This window comes from Coptis chinensis, chromosome 8 (assembly GCF_015680905.1).
Source record: "Coptis chinensis isolate HL-2020 chromosome 8, ASM1568090v1, whole genome shotgun sequence".
Classification (NCBI taxonomy): domain Eukaryota; kingdom Viridiplantae; phylum Streptophyta; class Magnoliopsida; order Ranunculales; family Ranunculaceae; genus Coptis; species Coptis chinensis.
This window is the reverse complement of record NC_141463.1, coordinates 69,808,965-69,835,212: the sequence shown is the minus strand read 5'-3', so window position 1 is coordinate 69,835,212 and position 26,248 is coordinate 69,808,965. Positions and strand designations below refer to the sequence as shown.

At 39.6% G+C, this 26,248-nt stretch overlaps 4 protein-coding genes, 2 long non-coding RNA genes and 1 pseudogene across 7 annotated transcripts; all 7 read left to right on the top strand.

The window, feature by feature from the left end:
- Positions 1 to 4,697: 4,697 nt before the first annotated feature.
- On the top strand, positions 4,698 to 6,302 carry LOC147482717 (uncharacterized). Its single transcript, XM_086579395.1, has one exon. The coding sequence runs from the start codon at positions 4,698 to 4,700 to the stop codon at positions 6,300 to 6,302; it is 1,605 nt and encodes a 534-aa protein (XP_086435521.1).
- A 2,374-nt stretch (positions 6,303 to 8,676) lies between these two features.
- LOC147482716 (uncharacterized) lies at positions 8,677 to 11,532 on the top strand. Its single transcript, XM_086579394.1, has 6 exons — positions 8,677 to 9,557; positions 10,063 to 10,447; positions 10,525 to 10,783; positions 10,883 to 10,905; positions 10,985 to 11,160; positions 11,241 to 11,532. The coding sequence occupies exons 1-6, from the start codon at positions 8,677 to 8,679 to the stop codon at positions 11,530 to 11,532; spliced, it is 2,016 nt and encodes a 671-aa protein (XP_086435520.1).
- A 277-nt stretch (positions 11,533 to 11,809) lies between these two features.
- LOC147482715 (uncharacterized) lies at positions 11,810 to 13,232 on the top strand (annotated as a pseudogene).
- Positions 13,233 to 13,338: 106 nt separating this feature from the next.
- LOC147482714 (uncharacterized) lies at positions 13,339 to 14,420 on the top strand. Of its 2 annotated transcripts, none has more exons than XM_086581156.1 (2): positions 13,339 to 13,619; positions 14,144 to 14,420. In XM_086581156.1, exons 1-2 carry the CDS (start codon positions 13,362 to 13,364, stop codon positions 14,309 to 14,311), a joined length of 426 nt encoding a protein of 141 aa, XP_086437282.1. In that variant the 5' UTR covers positions 13,339 to 13,361; the 3' UTR covers positions 14,312 to 14,420. The 2 variants fall into 2 exon arrangements, 1 of the variants encoding a protein (XP_086437282.1); XR_015206640.1 differs by lacking the exon at positions 13,339 to 13,619 and adding an exon at positions 13,857 to 14,061 and having other exon boundaries at positions 14,144 to 14,282.
- Positions 14,421 to 18,405: 3,985 nt separating this feature from the next.
- LOC147482713 (uncharacterized) lies at positions 18,406 to 18,730 on the top strand. The gene is made up of 2 exons (XR_015206386.1): positions 18,406 to 18,517; positions 18,632 to 18,730. It is a non-coding gene; the product is annotated as an uncharacterized LOC147482713 (long non-coding RNA).
- A 478-nt stretch (positions 18,731 to 19,208) lies between these two features.
- Positions 19,209 to 21,354, top strand: LOC147482712 (uncharacterized). The gene is made up of 3 exons (XR_015205667.1): positions 19,209 to 19,274; positions 20,299 to 20,746; positions 21,013 to 21,354. It is a non-coding gene; the product is annotated as an uncharacterized LOC147482712 (long non-coding RNA).
- A 1,623-nt stretch (positions 21,355 to 22,977) lies between these two features.
- Positions 22,978 to 24,441, top strand: LOC147482711 (uncharacterized). Its single transcript, XM_086579392.1, has 2 exons — positions 22,978 to 23,889; positions 23,944 to 24,441. The coding sequence occupies exons 1-2, from the start codon at positions 22,978 to 22,980 to the stop codon at positions 24,439 to 24,441; spliced, it is 1,410 nt and encodes a 469-aa protein (XP_086435518.1).
- Positions 24,442 to 26,248: the final 1,807 nt, after the last annotated feature.

Below are 26,248 nucleotides of genomic sequence, written 5' to 3'. Positions count from 1 at the left end.
GTTCTTGTTGGCTTTTGCTCTTGCACTGTATATGCCTGCTGAATTCCAAAATCCTTGGGGTTATTGGGTAGATAATATGTATGTCTACACCTATAAGTTTTTGCATGAGACCTATGGGGCGGGGATTTTTCGTGTCGAGGACCAAGGGCAATATAACGTAGCCCTTGGTAGCCTATCCATAAACGTGGGCACGGTGATTTTCTTTATAATGCTAAACATATTAGGGGAATGACATTTTTCTTCTGCGAATGACACCACTTGTAACGTCTTCCTTGCTCTAACTACGGGACGTATGCTCTATGACCTTCCCCGGACCTTAGTTTCTAGTTTAGCACGAGCCCATAGTATGAGGGCATAAGCATCTTCTTATGCCTATCTTAGTTTGTCGAATCATGCTATGTTTTTTTCCAGCCCGTTTCACGGATTGGGTTGGGGTTGACATTGTATGACCCACCAACTGCATTATACATTCTTTCCATGCAATGACTTGGCTGGGGTGGAGGCTACAACCTAATTGGGTTGCCCATTACACCCCATCCGACCAAGTGGTGCTTAACAGGTTAGCGATTGTAAATGATAAATGGCGTGAGGCCTGGCAAATTATCATGGCGTGGCAGGATGCCAAGGAACCTCAATTCTTTATTGAGGAGGACGACAACGTGTAAATGCGGGATATGAGGTAAGTTTTAAGTTTTGCTAGTGTCTGCTTATGTCTCAAGCAATTTCATTTTTTGTTATCCCCATAACGGCTGAAACTCATATAGAGTTGCGTCTGTTTTTATTTATCTATATTAGTATGTTCTAAATTTGTTTTGCAGATGTTCTTCAATTTTTACGTATTTCCATGGTATTTCCTACCCTTCTTATTTTAATATTTTGAGGTCAAAGCATGTTCTTGTTTGGGAGTGGCATAGAAACACGCGTAATTTAAGGCACCTATTAGGATAATATATGTATAATATGCACTTGTTTGATAGTTAAAATTCATAAATAAAAAGTAAATAAAATAAAAAGTTAGAACTCCAAAAACATAATCAAAGGAATCAAAAGCCAAAAGAAAAAGAAAAAAATAGCTAAGGATGGAAACAAAGTGTAGAAGCAAAGTAAGAACAAGGTTTTCTCTAGTTACATAATATGAAGACTCTATCTTCTCATACTTGTCCTTTTTGAATATCCATTTCCTTTATTCTTAAACCATCACCTAATCCCCACAACACCTAATAAAGACCTCTAGCTCAATTAGGAATAGGTTAGTGTGATAGTAAGTGGAAGATGTGTTTGATTGACTTTGGCTTCCTTGTGTGTCATTGAGATTGTAAGGTAAATTGTGCCCACTGCGCACTGGAGTGAGCAAAACTTGAGTTGAAAAATCAGAGTATTTTTGTCTTAACATATATGTGAGGACCTACTTAAGGACGCTATTCCAAAGTTTTAGAAACGGACCTGTTATTACATTTCATAGCATAGTTCATTATATATATGTTTATCCGTAAATGATTGATTATTATACACGTATTAGCTTAGATTTCAAATTGATTATTTTGTATTCATTGCTAGTGAGATGTATAGATATATGAGAATAAAGTAGGAAACAATAATTTTATTTCTTAGTCGTTGTAGTATAGAAGAAGTTTGTGAGTACATTCTCTGGAAAACTCTCACGAGGCTATAACTCGTCCACTAAGGAATTCCTAGTGGTTTCAGGCCTTATTACATATGTTAAATGCAATTGCACTCAGCGAAACGAGATTAGTTAGAACTCCATTTTTGGTCACATATTTTAATTTCTCATATTTGCTTGAGGACAAGCAAAATGCTGTTTGGGGGTGGTTTGATAAGAGCCCAAACCTGTAGTTTTAACCCCTTAATAATATTACATTTAAACCAATTATGTGTATAATAAATAAGAGTTAGTACTGTTTACGTGCTTTTGTGTATTTCAGGTTTTGGAGTCGAATATGAGAAGAAATATGTCACTTTTGCGAGATAAAATAGCAAAGGTTGGTTGCTAAGAAGTTCAATGCTTAAAGGCCAAGATTCAAGGAGAAAAAGCCTTTTTAAATCCCGATCAAAGCTAAAAAGTCAAAGTCAACGCGGGCAGAAATAGAGCGGAAACATCAACAGAACTTCCGCAGGCCGTATCTTTGGACTCAGACCTCGGAATTGGGCCTATTATATGTCAAAACGACCGGTTCAAAAATAGATTTCTAATGGTCTAGGCATTGACCCAATCAGAAAAGCAAAAGTAGACGAAAAGGCTATTGCAATAATTTCCAGCAAAGAAACTTTTTTAGACTTAAGTAATTAGGTTTTAGGCTTGATTTAAGGGCCCAAAACATAGCTCCAAGGCCCATGCACGGAATTGTAAACCTAGCCCTCTCTTATATAAAGAGTACTAAGGCATAACTCAAGATATACTTAATTAGATATCTAGGTTTTAATTCATATAGCTTTTCATTAGTTTTAAGTTAGTTGTTTGTTCTTTATTATTCCATTAGATTAATAAATTAAAATCCAAGTTATTGTTCTTCATTATGTCTTCTTCTTATTCATATATCAATGATAGTCTAATGACTTCTAGCTAAACCTTCGTTAGAGGGGTTTGATGGAGACTTGATGTGTTAGTTAGGATTATTGCTTCTTAAGAGTTTCACTCTAGCAGGTTAGTTGATTCGCCATGAGAATGGGTTGAACTTCCTCACATGCTAATTATTAGTTGGCAGAGATTGACATGAATAATTAGGGATCAAACACTTAATCTTAATTGGTCAGGATTGCAATAATCTACACTAACATATTAGATATACATCAAGTAGAATCAAATTCCCCTAATCCCTTCTCCATATTCACATCTTAGTATTAAATTGTCATTAGTATAATCTAGTTATCATAATTATAATCACCACATTAGTATAATTAAATCCATTACTCTCATATGTTTTGTTAGAATCGTTTAAACCTTGGAAACTTATGTCTAAACAACTAGGAGTGGAATGAATTCTCTACTCCGTATATTTCATGATAACCGAGCGTAGAGAACTTTGATAATCTAATAGTAAATAAGCTTTAGTTTTTCTTATTCATAGCATAAATAGTTAAGAGTTGGTAAAACTATTGTTTTACAATTTATCAATCATCTCAAGATACTTCTCCTAAAGTTACATCAATGTTTGAGGTCAAACTTGATCTTGAATTAAAAACTTTGATTGAGTCCCTAACCAAGAAGGTAGATGCTCTCACAGTTCAAGTGAACGATCAAAAACTAAAACAAGAATGAACGTTAACACTTCCCCGTGTTTTCTTTGCCTAAGTCCTGACCATCATGATGCATATTGTCCCTTGTTATATGACTCCACTGCCCAAACATCTGAAGAAACTTATGCATTCATCATCCCTAATGCACCGTGGAGACAACATCCGAATCTCACTTGGCGACCAAATACATAGTAGATGGCTCCTCCAAGTTTCACCAATCCGCCTATTCGACCATCCACCAACTATATTCCATACCATCAAGGGAATAATCAACTGTACCAACAAAGTCAAAATCAGGTTCCTTGCAATTCAAATCCTACCTACCAAAACAACAGCAGCCTTGTTCCCTTGAATCAAAATTATGGATATCATCCTTAGCCCACCAACAATAACCGTGAACTAGTTCCTGCTGCTCCACCTGTGCAACCTTCTACTAATAAGACGACTGAGACCTTCCTGGCATACATGAATCAACAGTCTCAAATCCTGACATCTATCCAACAATCTCTTCAACTTTTAGCTCAGGATAAAAGTCAAAAGGGCGTGTTTCCTGGACAAGCAGTTCCAAACCCTAAGCCAGCAAACACTGCCTTTTAACTCAACAATGCCCCAGGTACAAGTAATCCAAACCAAGGTGAAGTGAATGTAGTCACTGTAGGGGTCAAATTCGTGGCATGTGACATCTTTGGTGGCAAAGGGTCCGTATACAGAATAGTGAAGAGAAGACTAGGTGCAGCGGATCTGAGCCGCGGCACCATACCCTTCAAGAACTGCGGGGAATTGTAGGGGTGGTGAGTGGGCAGTAGTCAGAGTAATGAAAATACTACAGGGTGCATTGAATAGGAGCCGCGGAACCCTAATTGCCGAAAACTGCGGTGTATGTTGTGGGACAGGTGGCAAGCTGATGCACGTAGGATCAGGGTGGATGGACGAACAAGAGAGAGCGGTTAGAAAGAAGAAAAGTATAAGGACAAAGAGAGAGAAAGAAAAAGGAGAAAAAAAGAAAGGACGAGAGAAGAGTAAGAGAAGGAGACTAGTAATTTCTTAGGGTGTAATTCTTGTAGTTACATTTGGCGCCGTCTGTGGGGACCCGAAAGCAAAATGGCTACTGTAGTGAAAAAAGGAGTAGGAAGACCTAAGAAAGCAACAGTTAGAGAAGTGGTGGAGGAAACAGAGAGCACCGAGGTGGAAAGGGTAGGAGAGGAAGAAAGAGTAGGAGAGGAAGAAATATCTGACGTGGCGGCGGACGCTACCAGACTTCTCAAGAGGAGATAGTCAAAGCTCTGAAAATGAGAATGACAAGTTGAGAAAGGAGAGAGATTACACATGGTGAAATGGAGCCGGAATGATCATCGAGCAGCGAAGTGGAGGGGGAAAATGAGGAGTACCCACCACCAGACGCAGAATAAACGGTGGGTATCACATTGGAGGTAGTACAGGCTATGATTGAGAAGGATAGGGAGATAACCCGCGCAGCAGAAAAAGCAAACCAGAGTGCTACGCAAAAGGAGGTTGCAAGCCTCAACAAAAATCCACTTGTAGATTCGATATGGAATTCAGAAGTGCCTAAGAGGTTCTCCCAACCCAAGTTTGAGAGGTATGATGGGAAGGGAGACCCGACGGATCATTTGCACCATTTCCGGCAGCAGATGCCGTTGTGGCAGGACGATAAGTATGATAGGCTTCGCTGCATGATGTTCCCCGCAAGTTTAAAGGGGGGAGCCTCGGATTGGTATTATTGGTTGGCTTCGCGGATCATCAAAAGGTTTGAAGAACTGGAGCGCGCGTTTGTTGACCACTTCATACACCAGAAAAGAAGGCTGGTTGATATTGCGGCTCTGTTCAACATAAAACAAAGGTCCGCTGAATCATTGAGAGAGTTTCTGTGCAGGTTCAAAGAGGAGACATTGAGAGTGGAAAATTTGGATGAACATACCGTGGTAATAGCCTTCCAACACGGCTTGAGGGCGGGAACCAGGGTTCATGAGTCGGTTTCCAAAATCGAAATCACTTCGTTGCATGCTTTGTATCCCAAGGTAGAAAAATACATACGCTACGAAGATATAATGCAGAGGAACGTGAAGGAACAAAAGAGAGCGGGAAAGGCAGTGCAGGCTGTTGACCGAGATGATCGGAAGGGAAAAAGCAGAATGGAAGAAAGAGAGAAAGGAGCGTACAGAGGGGAGAGCCGAGGTCCAGATAAGATGGGAGACCGTGGCAGAAGGGATATCCGAGAGAGGAAGTCATACCGAGAAATCGAACAGACACCGCTTAACAGACCCTTAGAGGAAATCTTGCCTCTAATTAAGGGGCAACAATACTTTGAAGGTCCGCGGAGCACAACGGTGGCAATAGAAGGGAAGTCATTCTGTGCATATCATCAAATCAGGAATCATGCCACGAATGAATGTTATGCTTTGAAGTGGTTAGTAGAGAGAATGATTGAAAAGGGGATGCTCAGGGAGTTTGTCACAGAGGTTCGCCAAGCCAAGAGAGTGCCTGCTCCGACTAGAATTCTAGGTACCATCAATGTCATCTTTAGTGGAGAAACCCTGGGAAGAAATGCACACAGAGAAAAGGTGAGAAAGACAGCGAGTTTACAACAGGTGAACGAGGTCGTCAGCATACCGCGGTTAGTTAAGGGAACCGCGAAAGGTGAGGAAGGCATAATGTTCACCCTAAAAGACTTGGAGTTAGTAATTTCCCCGCATGAGGATGCATTGGTGATTACTATAGCGATAGGTAATTATCTGGTAAAGAGAGTGTTGATAGGTATAGACTGCGGAAGTTCAGTAGATTTGTTGTTTAAGGGGGCCATGGAGGAGATGAATATCGGTAGAGATCAGTTGAAAGCTCTTCAAACCAATCTGTATGGGTTCAATGGCAGCATGACAGAGCCCATGGGGGAATTGATGTTACCAGTTATAGCCGGCCCGACAACGATATTCACCAGATTTATGGTGGTGGATTCTAGCTCCCAGTATAATGCCATCCTAGGGAGAAAATGGGTCCAGGAAATGAAGGCCATCCCATCGACATTTTACTAGGTGGTCCACTTCCCAGCTAATGGGGGAACGTACGAAATAAGGGGGGATCAAGTGGCAGCACAGAACATCCATCAAGTTACAGTAAAAAATATGGTCTGCGGTACCAAAGGGGAGGGGCCGTCACTCGAACCAGGATCAACATAGCAATTACAGGAGGCAGCGGAAACAGAAGTGTACGAGCCTCCACTGGGAACGAAAATTGTGGATGAGTTGGAAGTGGTGAACCTTGGGGTGGGAGAGGAAGAAAAGTTTACATCGGTTGGAGCTGACTTGCCAGAAGAATGGAAATGCAAGCTGGTGCAGTTTTTGATGGACAATACTGATGTATTTGCATGGGTAATCGAGGATATCACTGGTTTAGACCTAGAATACGCCTGTCATCATTTGCATATGAATGAAGATGTTAAGCCAGTAAGACAAAAGATGAGGAGCATAAGAGCCAAATACGCAGAAGGTATTCGCGAAGAGGTGGTACAGCTGAAGGGGGCGGGGATAATAAAGGAGGTAGAGCTTACGGAGTGGTTGTCGAATGTGGTCGCGGTACCAAAAAAGAACGGCAAGGTTAGAATGTGTGTGGACTTCACAGATGTAAACAAGGAATCACTACACCAGAATTCAAGAAATAGGACACACTCTTAGGACTATATACCCCGTCTTAATTTAAAAACGATAATTGCTGTCTTAAATTGTCTTGACCCCGTCGTAGTTGCTTTTTAGGTTGACTAAGGTTGACTCTGGGACATTAGTTTTTGTCCCAAATACGAGACGAGACAAGTTATCTTTCCTGGGTTTGGCCACCATCGTAGATGATTTTGGCATAGAGAAGTATTGTCGGGCTAATATTTCATATTTCACTATCCCGCCCAATATTTCTTTCTTTCTTGTAAAAGGAAAGTGAAGAGGCTTTTCCTATCAAAAAAAAAGGTAAAGATTTGACGTTCAGAGCTGCATCTCTCTCAAAATCGGCAAGAGTTGTATCTCTCTCTCAAGTTTGGTAACCCCCCTCATATCTCTCTCAATTTTTTGTATCTCTCTCTTTCATCAATTTTCGTTTTTGTTCAGTACCTCAATTTCTGAACCTCATTTTTTTTTGTTTCAATAGTCATTTAGGAACCCCAATTTCTAGGGTTGTGCATTATTGTAAACATACAAAGTGGAGAGGAGGTGTCAATTAAATTGGTATGTTCTACTATTTGTGTTTTTTGTTTGAGAATTGTAAAGCAATTTGTATACAGCTTGTGTCTTTGTTGTAGTATTTTGATGTGATTGTTCATATGATAATTTTATTGGACCAAATTAAATCGTCATGGGTTTTGTAAGAATAATAATTGAATGTTAAAGATATCGTTTTTCTTTAGATATCGAAACCGACGATACAAGCTTGCGAGCTAAAAGTTTTTCTCTGTTGATAACTATCAAGTTTGAATATTTGTTGAAGCCTATTTAGTAAGTTGGTTTGCTTAATGGTAATATGTGCTAGGTTTACGTCTAGAGCTAGAAATACAAGTGATTTAAATCATTAGTTCCCTTTTTAATTTATTTAGAGAACTCCCTTTGTCTTAGATCCTAAAGTTTTTACACTTAACTATACAGTTGAGGATTATTCATATAGAGTTGTGGGTAAGATTCCTTGTGTTGTTTATATCATCGAAAAAAATAATAATCCTTGTGTTGGCAGAGAGGGTATGTCATTTTTTTCTTGTTACATTTCATGTTTTTTTTGGTTTTTTGTGATTTACATTATTTTCTTTTGAAATGGGATATGAGTTGTAGTTAGTTAGCTTTCTCTTTTTGTGATTTTGAGCTACTGTTTTATGCTTGGTTAGTAAGTTTATGTGAGGAAGATTAAAGGGGTTGTGTGGTTTGCTTTGCTTTCTTGTTTTCTGACTTGGGTTTTTGAGAAAATTGAGGAAACGTAAAGGGGTTTTAAGTTTGGACTTGAAAACATTGTATAATGTTGAGATTAGGTGACTCGAGACTCTTTTCTTAGACACTATTTGAAGACTTGCTATTTAACTATCAAGTCTCATTGATCTCATGAGGAAATTCCATCTATGTGCGGCCACGATAAAAGAGAAAGAACCGTTTGGTTTTAAGTTTCAAGTCTCTTCATTTGGTTGTAAATAGAATATTGGCTCTGAATCTTAGCATGTTAAGTATGAGTCTTTATGATACTTGTCTTTTGTGCATGCTCGTCTTTAATTATTGGCTCTGAATCTTAGCATGTTAATTATTGCCTTTCCTTTTCGTCTTATTATTTATGCAATTGTTTTTCATTATATCTTATTTGCATTTGGGGTTGCAAAATGTTTCTTATATTTGGCTTGTTTTTGTGAAATAGAAGTAGGTCGGTGATCTAATACTTGCAAGGTAAATGTCTACTATTGCTCCAAGCAAGGCATGGATGAAAGAAATAAGTCCATGTCCTAAGTATCTGGCGGGTGTTGACTCTTTTATGGAATTTGCTAAAGGCCATTCGGGGGGTTTAGATTGGTATCTTTGTCCGTGTTTAAACTGTCGTAATGTTGGTGGTGGAAAAACTTACAAAGTGGTCGAGGAACATTTAATTTGTGTTGGTATAATGATATCCTATACAACTTGGTATTGTCATGGCGAACCCATTAATGATGTTGAGCTTGATCAGGAGCGTAGTAGTGCATCTGCTAGTGGCAAAACTATAGAAGAGCAACCACGAATGCTGGATTTGGTTAATGATGCTCTTATGTGTGCTCGGCCTGAGGGCCTCGATGCATGCATGAATGAATTGGGTTCAGATAGAGATACTCACGCTGAACTCAGAGAAGCTAATCATTCTGAAAACAATTCACGTGAGGTCGCAAAAGCTAAAAAGTTATGGGAAGATGCGACACAACCTTTGTATCCTTCATGTGGAGTTGACGACACAAAGTTATCTGTTATAGTTGAGTTGGTAGGATTGAAATCTACGCATAATTGGTCCAATAATAGTTTTAATGAGTTGCTTAAGACGCTTAAAAGAGTTTTTCCTAGTGGCAACACCTTGGTAGAAAGTACAACCGATTGTTTGGAAATGATCAAGTCTTTGGGTATGAATTACATATCAATCCATGCATGTCCCAACGATTGTATGTTATATTGGAAACATAATAAAGATCTTAAGCATTGTACTATATGTGGAGAAGGTAGGTACAAGGTTGAGTTTAATAAGGTCTCGCTTGTACCAAAGAAAGTATTGAGATACTTTCCTTTAACCCCAAGCCTGCGTAGGCTATACAGGTTAGTCTTCTTGTTTGTGGCTAAGCTTGATTTATGTTGTTCCCATATCAAACCAGTTTATGTTTTTTTTTCATTGCTTATCTTTGTGTAGCATTCCATGGATAGTCTGAGATGATGGCATGGCATTCAAAATCAGCTTCCCCAATTGGATATATGCGCCATCCATCAGATTCTTCCTGTTGGAGGGGAATTCATACCATGTATCCTGAATTTGCTGCCGAACCACGTAATGTTCGGTTAGGCCTTTCAACCGATGGATTCAATCCATTTGGTAACAAGAGTCTTTCTCACAGTTGCTAGCCTGTAATGATTGTCCCTTACAATCTTCCACCTTCATTTTGCATGCTAAAAGAGTTTACTATCCTATCATTGTTAATTCCTGGGAAGAACAGTCCTGGAAAAAACATTGATGTGTATCCGAACCATTGGTAGATGAGCCGAGGGATCCAGGGAACATTGGATCGATGTCTTTGACTCCCATAGCAAGTCTTCTTTCACAATGAAGGCTGTACTTTTTGTGGACCATACAAGATTTCCCGGCTGGGGGTATCATTTCGGGTTGCAAAACTGCTGGAAAGTATGCGTGTCCGATCTGTGGTGAAGATATATCCTCAATTAGACTTAAACACGGGAGTAAACAAGCTTATATGGGTCATAGGTGCTTTTTACCCGACGACCATCCCTTTAGAACTCAAAAATCTCAGTTCAATGGGAAAGAAGAACATGGGAAGGCTCCCAAGCGGCTAACTGGTGAGAAAGTACTTGAAAATTTTAAGAACCTTCAAAGAGTATTTGGAAAAGTACCATCTAGGAAAAAAAAGAAGTGTGGGGAGGAGGATGACACTGCATGGTCAAAGGAATCGATCCTATTTCGGTTGCCTTATTGGAAGGTACAACTTTAAAATGTGTGATTGTCTATTATAGTTTAATATGTGTATCACTTATAATATATCCTATGTTTTTACAGAATTTGGACGTCCGTAACAATTTAGACGTGATGCATGTAGAGAAAAATGTGGCTGAGAATCTCATAGGCACAATAATGGGCACAAAAGGTAAGAACAATAAGGATGGTCTTCAAGCTCGTTTGGACTTAAAGGAAATGAATATTAAGAAAAATTTGTGGCCTGTACAAGATGGGAGTAAAACCTTTTTGCCAAAGGCTCCTTTTTTACTTTCCAAAGAAGAGAAAAAAATTATTTTGTCAAACCTTGCAAACATTAAAGGTTCCTATAGGATATAGCTCTAATTGGAAGTATAATGTTAGCATGGAGGATCTTCAGATTAGGTGTCCTAAATCACATGATTATCACATTGTAATTCAGCAATTATTGCCGGTGCTGTTGATGTATGCCTATAAGGAGCAAAAGCCTTTGGCTGGTGCAATTAGACAATTGTTTATATTTTTTAATGTTCTTTGTTCCAAGGTTATTTGCCGTAAGGAGCTTGATCCTGCTAGCCGACAAATTGTGGAAGTATTATGTGTATTCGAGAAGTATTTTCCACCTTTTTTTGTTTCAATGACACGCCTCGTAGTGCATTTGGCGGAGGAAGCACGGATTTGTGGTCCTGTTAGATTCCGTTGGATGTATCCTTTCGAACGGTATGATCCTTAATTATTCAAGTGGTAATTATTCAAGTGCTGATTATCAGTTAAGAAACTTAACTAATGCCTTGTTTTAGGATGATGAGAACGTTCAAAACCTATGTTAGGAATAAAAGGTTTCCGGAAGGGTGTATCGCTGAGCGCTACCTTATTGAAGAATCAATTCTATATTGTAATGAATACATGCCAAAAGGTGGGAGTGGAAGCCACAAACGAGCAAGGAATAATTTCTTTGATGAAGATAAAGGATGTTCTAGCGAACAACTTATTGGTAAAGGCAAGGTGCATAAACTTACAAATTTGCAGCATGAGCAAGTGCGAAGATGGGTTTTAGAGTGCTCTAAAGACGCTACTAGTTGGAGAGAGTAAGTACAATTTATTAAATCCATGACCATAGGCTCCTACATACCATATTAAGTATTCATTTATGTTCCTACCAGAAAGTACCATGTCTACCAGCAAAACCACCCAAGTAAGAAAAGAGGGCGAAAGGGAAAATCAGTTGGGAAAGTTATGGATTTTATTCCTTGGCTACGAGAACAGGTTTATACTAATTATATTTAGTTGTATATTGGGTTGTTTCATTTAATTTGTACAATAATACTAACATTATGCGTTTTGACCAAACTAGTTGGAAAATGAAGAGATGTCCACTTTGAAAAGGCTTGTTGAAGGCCCGTCTTTTAAAGCTACTTCGTATAATCGATATTCAGTGAATGGATATACGTTTTGCACAGCCAAATGTGACAGTACGAGACCACACAGAATAGTGGGGTTGCTATGAATGCTATGACAAGCTTTCGAGCCAGTGCAAGAGATAAGAACTTGGTTGATAGAGATGCGACTTATTATGGTGTTGTCAAACTGATTCTTGAGCTGGACTATATTGAATTCAAACAAATTGTTTTCTATTGTGATTGGGTCCGTGTAGGAGATAAAGTAAACAGATGTTCGGTTGATCCAGAAACGAAGTTAACTTTTGTGAATTTTAGAAGGTTCATGAACAATTCAAGGGAAGTCAACGAGCCTTTTATTCTTGCTTCTCAAGCACGCCAAGTCTTTTATTGCAAAGATCCTAAAAGAGATGATTGGCATGTTGTTTTAGATGCTCCTAAAAAGTTAACTCGAGATGTAGATGCATATGAAGATCCTTTAGTTTTTGAGGCAAGATTGAAAGCAGATGCTTTTAGATCTAGATTAGTAGCCGAGGTTGTAGAAGAAGATATTAACGAAGGATCATGGGTTTGAAGTTAATTATGTTTTGAAGGTGCGCTAACACAGTTAAAGATTTTACACATTGTTGTTTTTCATCTACAATTTTGTTTACTTATTTTAGTATGCCTGATTGTCTTATACATGTCATTTTTTCTTAATGTGAACAGTGCTTTTGGAATGAAGTTCCCAATCATAACTTGAAAGGGTGGAACATTTGATTCGATTGGGCAAACATATCTTCATATTTCATTTTTAGTAACTGTTAATGTTTGTATGTATTGGTTCAACATGGGAATTCTTCTTGTAATTGATTTGCTTTCTTTGGTTGTGTGCATTTTGTAATTGTTAGCTACTGAATTGTAATGGATGATGAAATATATGAAAATGACTTGTTTTATTATGGAAATAAGTTGTTTTGCTTATTTTGCGTACTATTATTAGTTTTCTGCACAATGACTTCTGGACAATCTGAGGTTGGGATTGGATCTCGACAATTTGAGGGTGGGAATGTATCTCGACAATCTGAAGGTGGGAATGGATCCGAACAATCTAAGGGTGGTAATGGATCCGGACAATCTGAAACTGAAGCTGTGAATACTAGTATATTATTAGTTTTTGACGTGAGTTATTTTTCTATGTGAGATGTACTGAAGTATTCCTAACTAATGTTTGGGTCATTTTAGCCCCTCGGCAAAAGATCTTTGTACTATTTGATGATGATGGCAGACCAGTTGGAGACAAAGCTGCTGAATATTCTAGTCATCTTGGTGAATATAGTCGGGCACATGCTTCAATAACCCATCACAGATGGAAGGATGTGTCAGATGATGACAAAAAACTCATATGGAAACGAATCTCGGTAAACTTCTTTACAATTATATTATAGTTCTATTTTATTGTTTAACTATGCTAACTAATATTTTATCACCATTTCATAATTGTAGGATGAATATGATCTGTCTGGAATAACGAAAGAAAAAGTCATGGATAAAGCAAATGAATATTGGAGGAAGTACAAGAGCAACACCCTTAGGAAGGTTTATGACAAGTATAGAACAGATGAAGAAAGGAAAAGACATTGCCCAAATTCTGTTAGAAAAGAAGATTGGGAAAATTTTGTAGACAATGAATCCACTGAAGAAGCAAAAGCTCGACGAGTAAATGGAAAACGTTCTAGAGAGGTAGCGGTAGCACAACAGAGATCTAGAAGAAAAGCTTCAGCTAGAATTGCTCATGAATTGGTAATATCATGTAACTGTTGTGTCATTTTTCTTTGGTGTCATTTTCAGGTTGCACATTTGGCATGTTTTGGTGGTTTGATTATATGCATGAACATGTCTAGTTGTGCATTGTTCTTTAGGTTCCCTGCCATTTATGTCTGATGCTATTTTGTTTTATTTTAGATTAAGCTATGAACATCTAAAGATGTGATTAAACATGCATTTAAGTGAATCACTTGACCTGCAAGAAGTTTTATAATGTCATCACTACATAAGGACCTGAACTGCATACCAATATAAATTAATGGCATTACATAAAGATTTTTATCCCTTTGAATATCTTTGTATGATTTTTCAGAAAGAAAAGAACCCTAACACCCCTGTCATGAGAACGCATGTATATGTGGCTTTACATACCACCAGCGACGGTACTTTCCCCACACAAGAGCATAGTGACAAAATGGTGAAACTTTTACTAGATACGATTTATTTGATAATCATTTTGATGTTGTTGTTGAATGTACACATTCTTATTCGTTATATAGGTACGTATAAAGGAAATTGCAGCCAATACTCCCTCAAGCACTATGTTGGATATGGATCATGATCCTGTTGCACAAGTAATGGGGCGTGATACCAAGGGTCGTTATCGTGGCTTGGGTAGTGGAGTTAGTAGAAAAGGACTTGAGGCTTCAGCCCCAGCAAAAAATTAACTTAAAATACAGAAGGATATAACATCAGCTCTTACGGGGGAGGTCCATGATTTGAAGTTGGTAGTTGGAGAACTGCAAAAGGACATTGCAATGATGAAATATGGTCAAGGTTCGAATGCAGCATTCTCCCCTGGTTCTAGTTCTTCTCATGTATGGTCGAGCGCACCTTGCATACAAGTGTTCCAACTTATTAGTTAGAAACATTATACCCTCCATTTGTTTTAGTGAATGGGTACTTTCTAATTGTATTTGTATGCCAATATTGTGGCTGTTATATGGTTCTGCCATATAGGCTTCTCTACCATCTGTAAATGCTTGGACTATTGTATGTGGGGGTTTTAAGTGATTGGTTATTATGTAGGTACGACTAAATGATATATTTGGAGATGGTAGTCCTTATTTTAGTAGTTGGATGTGGATAGAAGATTTTTAATGTTCCATATGCAAAGAAGTCTTATTGATTACTGCTAGTGATATGTCAGAGGACTGTTAATGGCTTGCAGTGGCCTGGGGGATGGCCTGCACTGGCATGGGGGATGGCCTATAGCAGCCTAGGATTTAAGTTATATCTGTTTGTTGTTTGTAGTTGAATCGAATGGGACCAGCACCCCAGGGATTTCCACCTGAGTTACGCTCAGCGAGTTGTAAGTTATACTCAATGCGCCGTGAACATGTGGCTAATGGAAGGGCTATTATAGGAGAAGAAGCTGGTGGAGATCTTATTGAAAGTTATGATGTTATCCTGAATAGCGTGCTTGTGCCTCATGCTCAAAGTACAAACCGCACAACTCTTGGGGAGGAGGATATAGGATCAGTTATCGATTGGCCCAAAGCTCTAACTATATTTGATCGTTAAGGGTATGATTATCTAAACATGTAAAATCTTTTTGTGAAGCATCTACTACTCAAAAGAGTTAAACTAACAGAAGATACTCATTTTGCAAGATGTGGATGTTTTTCATGATGCTTCTCTTTTTGTACATCGGTATTAAACTATTAATGGAGGTCATCGAAGATGCTCGTATAAGTCTCATGTTTTTTTGTATATCAGTGCTTAGGCAGGATGTGAATGGTTAGAAAAACCTATTATATTTTGTGTATACCGATGTTGATATATGTATGAAGTCGATCGTATATGTCTTTTTTTGTATGAAGTCGATCATATATAACACACGAATTTGAAGTTACTAGCCTACTGGTTTTAAGTTCAAAATGAATCTCAGTATTTCTTTATGTTTGACAATGTGTGCGATTGTTTGTTTCTATTTCCATGTATATTTATGTTTCAAAAGTTGAAGCTGGCGATGGTTGATGTAGCTCAATGATTGGAATATTTGTTTCTATATTGGTTAATAGTATATGGATTGTGAACAAGTTTTGGTAGCTTGCGTTGTTGTAAGTCAATGGAGGGAACGAGACCAATGATGTTGGGGCAATCAAGCAGGTATTGGATTTCTTTCAACCTTTATATCTAATTATGCTTTAAGACTAATTTGGTGTGTTCCAGCCTTGCAAGACCAAGAATGAGACTGAAACTAGTTGCTTCCTAAAGTTTAGAAGGACTTGATGATTATAGTTTGGATGGAAAGTAGCCTACCCAACATACCCTAGAACCTACGATCTGGTACACACAGATGGACTCCTATCGCTTGAAACCAACCAAGCAAAGAGGTGTACGCGGCTGAATTATGCACAGAGATAGATAGGCTTCTACGGCCTAAGGTATATTTCATTCTTTCACTTTTTATTTTTATAATGGCTTATTTGCATTGAGCTTTTTTCATCACTTTGCAGCTTGCAGCCCGCATATTGCTCTTGATTTTGGTGTTCTAGTTGAACAAGCAAGCTAGATTTGACTTTCACCAAAATCTCAAACGAAGAATAGCTTTTAACAATAGAGATATCTAATCCAGTGGAAATGCTTCTCTAGTTTTAAAAGCTGAAACAATGTGATTTGTGCAGGGTTGGGTGATACTACAGCTCCCCTTATTGAAACAATGAGAATGAAACTAGTTGCTTCAGTCGATTTGCATCTCTTAAAGGTTCTTTTATCTCATTTTCAATTAATTATCGTTGTCTAAATAAGAATATCGTTTAAAGTTCTGAGCTTTTATTGTTCTATCATCATTTTTGGGTTTATATGATCTACTGATTAATGGTGGTAAACGTCCATTGATTGACTGCACTTCATTGTTGGTGTATTGGTGTTTCTTTGGTGCTTCTCCGGTCTTGATTGGTAATAACACTCTTAATAGAGAGTCGAGCTCTGCGGTTTTGATAAGTAACCAAATTAATTATGGTGGGACTTGAGTTTGGTGAAAACACTTGGTCTTTGAAGATTTAAAATTTCACTTTCTCATGAGTAGTTGAAAATCCTTGGTAGAGTTTTCTTGTGTGCTATATTGGTTTCGTTCTTCACACAAGTATGGGCGTTTTACTGCTAGAAACTCATCCTCTAATCGTTCTCATCCCCCATTAAAACTATTAACAATCAATTGGAAACTCAAAATAGTTTGGTTTGAAACTTTTGTGGGGAATGGCATTTGGGGGAATTCACTCTTGAAGATTGGAGTCTTTAGTTCCTTATAGCTTGGGTTGCTCAAGGTTTGAGGTAGGTGTCCTCCTCCCCCTTTATTCCCACCATGTTAGGAGCTTGCTAGAGAATTTACTCAATAATTGATTTATGTTCTAGTTGCTTTAGAATTGAATTGAAGTTTGTTAAGTGCTGATTTTTGGTACAAGTTAACCCATAGTTTGTTAAGTGCTGATTTATCTACTTTTTGTTTAATTTTGGAGAACATTCGGAGCAAATTTACTTTATTTTTTTTTTGTAAATCTGTACAGTTAACTTTATTAATATTGTATGTTGTTTCTTTACGTGTTCCATTACATTGTTATGAATCGACAATGTCCCGACACTGAAATTTTGAGTTTTTGACAATAATGTGTTTTTTTTTTTTTTTCTGGTAATTTACAACAAAAGGTGTGGATGGTTGGTTCTACACTTGCATTTATTGATCTCTAAATTTGTAAACTGCATAAATTTCACAAATTTAAGATTACATCATGTGTAATATTCTGTAGTCGGTGCGAATTCATGTCATTTATATGCAAGTTTCATGTTAAAGCTAATTTGCCGCATTTATCAAACGTCTATTTCCTTGTTTTTGAAGTGCTTGATTCCTAGAACTGCAACTAATGTTGTATGCTACTGTAACTATGTGACTATTGCTTCTAGTATTGTTAACAGTGATTATTTGGTTCTTTTTGTTTTCTAGTTGGTGTTTTCTGTGTATCATTTTTCTAAATGCTTTTGTTCTTGTAGTGTGTCAGCATAAATGAGTTTCTGAAGCCCGCTGAAGGGGAAAAGTACTACAATCCAGGAGGGCGTGGCCGGGGCCGTGGTCGAGGCGGAAGAGGTGATGGGAAAGCTTTGCACGAGGTTCAAGAGCAAGAAATAAGACAAAAATAGGAGAGATTAGATCGTGAACGGGAGCAGAGAGAAAGGGAGGAGAAAGAGAGAGAGCGAAGGAGGCCGGAGGCTACAAAGGGAGGCACGGAGAGAGCAGCGGTGCGATGCTGCTCGCCTAAGGGTGTAAAAGGCTGCTGTTGATAAGGTTAATGCCGAGGGCACGGAGTGTGTCTTTGACGCGTCTTTGTGCAGAGAATACAAGCTCGCACGCGGAAGCGCAGAAGGGCAGCAGCCGACGCTAAGGAAAGAGCAGAGAAGGTAGCTACGTATAAAAAGAGAGAGCTGTTGTTGCAAGAGCTGGGCAGACGCAGACGCATTTAACGAAAAGAGCATAGCAAGCTTCGCTGAGAGGGCAACCGCAGAGGCTCATGAGAGGGCTGCTCTGAGAGGCTCGTGAGAGGGGCTACTTCGAGAGAGAGTTAACAAAAGAATGAGAATGATCTGGAGTCTTTCTTTGGCGGTAGAGCTAGCAGTGCACCAAGGCCTAACAGAACCACAACTTCGCACGCTTTAGGGGAATAAGATTAGAAGCAAGATATTGTTTTTTTTTTCTGAAATATTAGCAGACTATTATTTTCGTCTTTGCTTTCTGCATCGAGTCTACTTTTGAGTCCCAATTTTAAAAAAAACCAGCACCTGAAACAGCCCTTCGGACATCTTACGAACCTCGTCGACCATGCGAAAGGCATCCTCAACTACAAATATTGTTGATGATCTCACTTCAATCTTTGGAGGTAATCTTGTTGATTTTACACTTTCTCTTGTGCGAGTAAGAAGCCTTCCTGGCAATAGTAATCAAGAGAGCTCCCAGAAAGTATGCTAATTGCTTAAATTCTACTTTGTTAAAGGTGCTTCGTCATCCGGAGAATTCCAGGACGTTGAGGGGGAAACTGAAGAAAGACGAAGAGTGAGACTGGATCGCCACCAACGTACACAGGAGCGCGCGGTCTATGGAGATTAGCTTTTCTCTATTTGTTTGTGTTTATGATTATCTTTACTTGTCATCTTATAAATGTAGAAAACCTATTCAAGTGCATTAACTAGTTTCATACTAAATTATTCATCAATATTATTTCTCTTTTTATGAAAATTGTTGTCAAGTTTTTATGGAGTCTCGTCCCTCGGGCAAAAGCATTGGCAGAAAAAGAATGAGCGTGACCGGCCAAACTCGAGAGATCGACAGAGACATGTAAGTTTTGCAGATCAACATCATTACTGTTTGCTCCTCGCTGTTATGAGTTTATATCTAAAAATGTCTCTGGCCAGATATTAACACTTCCATCCAATCAGTTTTTTAGATGCTTAGCACTTATAAAGGAGTTGTGTTTCTTATGTATGCGCCTTCTATTGAGCACTTGAAATAAACATCACTTCTCAAATCTTACTTTGTTGTTTGTTCAGAGGATTGGAGACACCGGATCTTGAGATAAAAAGCGGTGGTCTGCAGGGAAACAAGGAATTTTTATGGCTCTACTCTCAACATTGCAATATGTCGTTCTCAAATATATAAGATACATTCTTGTTATATATTTTGGCACATGCTGCTCTGCTAGGCTATCCATATATTAATCATTGAACTTTTTGTTGCTAAGTAAAAAGAAAATACCATTTACAAACTACTAGTCTCTACTTTCAGCTTTCTAGAAGTCAGCTAAGATAAGAACATAAGTGCGCTACTCTGTAGTAAGTCAGCTAAGCCAGGGTCTAATCGGACGGGTCTAAAGCTAAGCCGATCCCGGAATAGAAAATCTTACTTTCTTTCCTCGGTCTTTTCAGATCAGAATTAGTTCGCATCCTGTTTTCGATAAGTCAGACTAGAATTAAGTTCGAAACTCAACTATATGAGGTTTCGCTTACTTCGGAAAGATCGCGTAAGAAGCCTACTTTCCGGGCAGAAGACAAAGCTGACTCTTCTAAGCAATTGCCTATCCGATACAAAGGAATCTACAAGATTAGCTGTTTCTTGTAGACAAGAACGCCTGTATAGGACTCTTTCTAGGTTAAACCTACCCCGGGCATGGTTAAACATGTGATTTTGCACATAGAAATTAAGTTTCGGATAGAATCCTTTACTAGCAAAGCTGTAGCCAAAGAGAAATCCAGTTGTTAGTTCTGAAGGTAACTCCTGTAAGCTATGCTTTCGGTCAGCTACTTTCTTTATATACTATAAAGAAAGATGAGCAGAGGGTACACTGAGCAAAGCTGATCCAGGTTTAGGAATAAAGTGAGTCTTTTCTCTGAAGGGAGTTCCACATTTGTCTTCACAGTTGACAACACCCTTTTTGCATAAAGGCAGTCGAAAAGTAGAATATGATATATTATATTCCCGAAGTTCTTTCATAGTTTTTGTGATACTCAATGCATCCCCGTCTTTGCCTAACTTTAAGATTTCAGTTCCCATTTTTCGTATTGTCTAACTTCAAGATAATTTGGTTTTGTCTATTCTTTGCTAGTATATCTTCTAGATTCACTACAGTACTATTTTACGCTTATTGGGTTTGTGTATTTATTTTAGATTAAGGAAAGTTCTGATGGTAAGGTCACAAGAACGTCGTAGCTATTTGTGGCTGCTTATACAAGTATGGATGGGTCTTGTGCTTTTCCTGCATTCTTCATTTTAAAGAGAAACTAGCTCAACATACAAGAGGAATGATATGTTTGGAAGTATTTCTCAGGTACTTAAAGTTGAATGACTTGAACAATTCTTGATTTATAGTTAGGAATTTGCTTATAACATCACATATCTTTGCTTTGGTTCCTTTTAGAATATAAATTCATTTATATGCTTTTTGTGCTTCCTTGGCCCCTATATATGTTTGGTTTTTTAAGTTATTCAGTTTGAGGATACTACCACTTCCTTCTGAAGGCGGGGTGCACCTTAAACCCATTCAAGTAGGAACAAACAACTAGCCCATGCACAGTTTAGAGGTTTCATATCTTTGCAGACTCACAAGTTTGAACGGGTAAGTTTCTACGAACATGAGAATTATATCATCTTGAATCTGTACATTTTTTTTTCTTGAGTCCGTCATATGATAGTGTTAAACTCGCTTTCATGACAACTCTTATCTTACATGATAGTTTTAATGATAAATAGTCTACTAGATACTTAAACCTTGATGTTTTCAGTAGTGCCCTTTGTGTTAATTATTTGATTTTAGTGTTTAATATATGAATGTTATTATTAAGTATCTGGCCATAATTAGTAGTCTTGTACATTAACTTCCAGGTTCATTCGGACGAACCGTAATCTACTCTTGCTGGAGTGGCGCTGCATTGATAATGCTCCTGCCGTGTTGTACGTTTGCCTCTGCTTTGGCTAGCTGTTTGTCCCATCTCTAGAAAATAAATTCTCGAGGCTCTTTACCCTCATGAAAGGTTGTGCGACTCAATGGAAGAACAAATTGCGTAAAGGTGATGAAGATAGGAATTTCAAAGCACAAATTGTTTTTTCCATTATGTTCTTATGATGCCTTGTGTACTTTGAAAGCCTAGTTATTTATGGGCAATCAACAACTCGAAAACATTGTAAATTTTGAAAAACCAATGTATAATATATCAATTTTTGAAATGTGTTGTTTTAGTATGTTTGTGTAATTGATTTTATGATTTAAGAATGAGAATTAGGTAGTATTTAGTAGCGATGTCGGGGAAAAATAGGTTTTACCAAAAAAAATATTATTAAAAAAAACATTAATTTAAACAAATACGACGGGGCATAGTGTCGTTAATTGCCTTCCCAACAACAATGTATCATGGAAATGTGTGTCCTAAATTTAGGACACAAATTTACGACGGGTTGGTACGTTCTAGATTTGAAATATGAAGTTGCCGTAGAAAGGAGATTTGCGACGGCTTTGAATGTCGTATAATTAACGACGGCAATAAATGTCTCACACCCGTCGCATTTCTAATTCAAGTTACCACGCGCTTTCCCATCGTTAATATTAACGACAGAGCTTTTTGCGACGAACTCTGGGACACCATTTCCCGTCGTAAATCTCGATTTAGGACGACAATTACCGTCGTTTTTGGCCTTTTCTGGTGTAGTGAATGCCCAAAAGATTGTTACCCCATGCCCCGGGTGGATGAGTTAGTGGATAGAACGGCAGGATATAAGTTGTTTTCCTTCATGGATGCATCGATGGGGTACAATCAAGTCGTGATGTATGGGCCAGACCAAGAGAAAACCACCTTCGTGGTAGAAGGTGGTACCTACTGTTACACCAGGATGCCCTTCGGCCTGAAAAATGCGGGTGCTACCTTTCAGCGGTTGGGAGAAAAGATGTTCGAAGGCAAGATTCGAAGGGGGATCGAGATATACATTGATGACATGGTAGAAAAAAGTATGTCGGAAAAGGAACACTTAGAAGGTTTCCATGAGACTTTTGGCATACTGTGCAAGCATAAACTGAAACTCAATCCCGAGAAATGCACATTTAGGGTAACTTCAGGAAAGTTTCTGGGCTACATAGTCACCCACCTTGGAATAGAGGCGAATCCAAAGCTGATTCGGTCGTTGATTGAGATGCCATCTCCGCAGAATGTGAAGGAAGTACAAAGATTGGCTGGTAGGGTCGCGACACTTAACAGATTCATTTCCAAGTCTTCGGACAAATGCCGCCCTCTATATCGTTTGCTGAGGAAAACTCCTGATTTCCATTGGTCCGCGGAGTGTGAAGGAGCCTTCCAGGAGTTGAAAGATTACTTAGGGAAGGCACCATTGTTATCACAACCGGAACAGGGCGAGAAGTTGCATTTATATCTGGGAGTTAGCGAGTACGCAATAAGTTCAGTTCTGGTGAGAGTGATCGACAAGATAGAAAAGCCAGTTTACTTTCAAAGTAAAACCCTACTGGATGCAGAGACCCGGTACAGTAGGATTGAGAAGTATGCTTTGGCTTTGATATTTTCAACCCTTAAGTTAAAGCCTTACTTCGAAGCTCATTCTATGGTGGTAGTGACGAATTTGCCTCTCAAACAGGCGTTGAGGGCCGAGAAGTCAGGTCACATGCTGAAGTGGGCGGTATTACTAATTTCTTATGAGATTACATACCAGATCAGGACAGCTGAAAAGGCGCAAGCCATGGCGGAGTTTCTAGCCGAATTCCCAGCAAAGGATCCCACTTGGGGAGAGGAAATGGTAATGGAATCTGAGGGGGAGGTCAGTCGCGACCCTTTAGATCCTTAGGATATGCGCAATGGGTGGAAAGTTTTCACGGATGGTTCTGCTACGGATACCGGGAATGGAATTGGGGTTGTGTTAGTAACTCTTGAGAACAATCGCCTTGAGCTATCAATGAAACTAGGGTTTGCGGCTTCAAATAACGAATCTGAATATGAAGCTGTGATAGCTGGATTAGACTTGGCCAAAGATCTGGGGGTGAGTGAGTTATCTGTGTTCTCAGATTCCAATTTGGTAGTTTTTCAGGTGAATGAAGGGTTTGCAGCTCGCTGCCCCCGGATGGCGAGATACCTGGAAGTCCTACAGCGAAGGGCAAGAAAGTTCAACAAAATAAAGTTTACCCACCTAGGCCGCGGAGAGAATAGACATACCGATGCTTTGGCTTATGTAGCGGCGGTTCTTCCTGGATCAGAGGGTCGGTCTATCGAAGTTAGAGTGTTGAGCAAGCCAAGTACATCAGATGAGGCTAGAGTTTGGCTCACCACCGAGTGGGATCAGGGTTGGATAGAACCGATAAAGGCTTTCTTGAGGGGAGTAGAGATAGAGAATAAACAGGAGAGGCGAAGAATGGAACAGTGGAGTCAGAGGTACACATTGCTGGAGGGTGACCTATACAGGAGAAATTTCAACGGCCCATTACTAAGATGTATAGGGCCGCGGCAGGCGCAGGAGTTTTTGGCAGAGGTTCATGAAGGCGATTGCGGGAGTCATTCCGCAAGGCGAACAACTACCCACAGGTTGATATCACAGGGGTATTTTTGGCCTCATATGAAGAGAGACGCCACAGAGTACGCCAAGAAATGTGAGAAATGCCAAAGGTTTGCACCGTTCATACATTCTCCAACTGAGCCCTTGCACAATGTGTCCATCCCTTGGCCATTCTCCATGTGGGGGCTGGATATTGTTGGGCCTCTGCCAATGGCAAGCGGAAAAATGAGGTTTATGTTGGTTGCTACGGATTATTTTACCAAATAGGTGGAGGATGTGGCTCTGCAACAGGTTAAGGAAGAGAATGTGAAGAAATTCTTATGGGAGAATATCATCTGCAGGTTCGGGCTGCCCCATACAATCATCTCGGATAATGGAACTCAGTTTACTGGAGGAAAAGTGCGAGAGTTTCTTCAGGCATTTAGGGTGAAGCAGGGGTTCTCAGCCCCCTATAATCCTAACGGAAATGGTCAAGCCGAGGCGTCGAACAAAATTATAATGGATAACTTAAAGAGAAAATTGGAGGATCATAAAGGTGCGTGGGCGGACGAGTTGAATCACGTGTTATGGGCTTATCACACCACACCACGGACGTCTACTAAGGAATTACCATTTGCAATGGCATATGGAGTAGAAGCAGTCATCCCGGTGGAGATGATAGAGAAAACGACAAGAACCAAAGCTGTGGAATTGGGAATAAATGAGAGGATCTTGGCCACCGAGTTGAATCTCATAGAGGAAAAAAGAGAAATAACGTGCATATGACTGGAGGAATATCACCGAAAGTTGCAGAGACAGTATGAAAAGCGAGTGAAGCCGCGGACTTTCCGGGTGGGGGATTTGGTACTGCGGCGTGTTACACTGGCCACTAAGAAAAAGAATGATGGTAAATTGGGTCCCAACTAGGAGGGACCCTATGTCGTGACAGAGAAGGGTACTTCGGGAACTTACAGGTTAAAGACTTTGGCAGGAGAAATGATAGAGAAACCATGGAATATCAGAATGTTGAAAAAATTCCATAGCGGAGGCAGTCTCTAGTTAGTTTTATTTCTATTTGTAGAGGAGTAAAAATAGAAATGCTAATGAATAGTTATGTGAGAGAACCTGAAATATTGTCTTTTGGTTATTTTAGTTCCTTGAATAGAAGGAGTGTGTTGATTCCCCAAACAAATAAGATATTGAATGAAGAACAACAACCTGGGGGCAAATTGAGCTGCCCTAATAGGCTTCACAGCCGATCAAAGACAGCGGGGGGGGGGGGGAGAGCCATTCGCGGACTATAAGTCCAAATCAACCTGGGTGCAAATTGAGCTGCCCCAATAGGCTTCCACAATCAAAGATAGCGGGTGGGGGGGAGATCCCTTCGCGGACTTTAAGTCCAAATCAACATGGGGGCAAATTTAGTTGCCCCAACAAGCTTCACAGCCGAACAAAGACAGCGGGGGGGGAAGAGCCCTTCGCGGACTATAAGTCCAAATCAACCTGGTGGCAAAGTTAGTTGCCCCAACAGACTTCACAGCCGACCAAAGACAAAGGGGTGGAAGAGCCCTTCGCGGACTATATGTCTGAATCAACATAGGGTCAAATTGAGCTGGCCCCACAGGCTTCACAGCCAATTAAAAATTATTTGCAAGGACATAATATAAGCACCAATGAAGAGATCCCACTTTTGTCAAGAGAGTAAAATAAAGTCAGATGGGTGCATATGAATCAAGGAATATGATTGCACAAAATGAGTAAAGATGATAACAAAAGACACACTACATTTGATTGAATACCTGCTGGGCATACCCAGAAAAACAGGCAAGTTACATATTGCAAAATATACTGTTAGAGAGTGAACATCAGAATAACAAGGGTACAAAAATATATTTCAAACAAGCTACTGCGGCCCTGCAACCACCCCATGCGGGGAAGAAACTTCGGCCCCTTCCACCGCGGTGTTTGAGTCAACATCCACATCAATGGGGGAGGTGACCGCGTTGGAAGTACCAGCAGGAAGCACAGCGGTAGCAGCCTCAGGGTCAGCAATAGAGGGTGAGGCAATTTTAGCATCAACGACTGGGGCTAGAGGCGGAATGGGCAGCAGACGACCAGATGTAGCAAGCTCTTCGAGTTGGCTCTTCAATTCACGAGCAATTTTCTTCTCAGCTATGTCTCGGAATCGATCAGCCGCATCCTTCACAGCTTTGTCCACCGCAGCCTGAGTAGCAAGCTTCTCCACCTCCCTTTGGCTCTCCATTTTGGAGGTGACCCCAGCGACGTAGGTGCGGTGCTTGTCCTCTGCTTGTTGGAGAGCTTTTTAAGCCTTCAGGGCAACCATCCGAAGATCATCGCGGTCCTTCTCCAACTGGGCATGCTTGGCTTTCCACCCGTTGGGACCATTGATCTCTTGGTTTGTGACTTCCAGACAGTCCAAAGTGTTGGTCTGCCCACGCACCACAGAGACGATGTCCAGACTCAGCTGAGGAGGTATTTGTTAGAAAAAACAATTAAAAAAAAATAAAAAAAAATTGAATACCTTTTCCCAGCCAGTATAAATGGATGTTCGGTGAGAGGAGAAGGAGCCTGA

Coding starts and splice junctions, on each gene's coding strand:
- LOC147482717 (XM_086579395.1), top strand. CDS start 4,698: ATGATTGAGAAGGATAGGGAGATAACCCGCGCAGCAGAAAAAGCAAAC.
- LOC147482716 (XM_086579394.1), top strand. CDS start 8,677: ATGTCTACTATTGCTCCAAGCAAGGCATGGATGAAAGAAATAAGTCCA. Junction 9,558..10,062: donor AGCCTGCGTAGGCTATACAG/GTTAGTCTTCTT, acceptor TTCACAATGAAG/GCTGTACTTTTTGTGGACCA. Junction 11,161..11,240: donor TGGATGTATCCTTTCGAACG/GTATGATCCTTA, acceptor GCCTTGTTTTAG/GATGATGAGAACGTTCAAAA.
- LOC147482714 (XM_086581156.1), top strand. CDS start 13,362: ATGGATAAAGCAAATGAATATTGGAGGAAGTACAAGAGCAACACCCTT. Junction 13,620..14,143: donor CTAGAATTGCTCATGAATTG/GTAATATCATGT, acceptor TTCGTTATATAG/GTACGTATAAAGGAAATTGC.
- LOC147482711 (XM_086579392.1), top strand. CDS start 22,978: ATGCGCAATGGGTGGAAAGTTTTCACGGATGGTTCTGCTACGGATACC. Junction 23,890..23,943: donor TTGTTGGGCCTCTGCCAATG/GCAAGCGGAAAA, acceptor TTTACCAAATAG/GTGGAGGATGTGGCTCTGCA.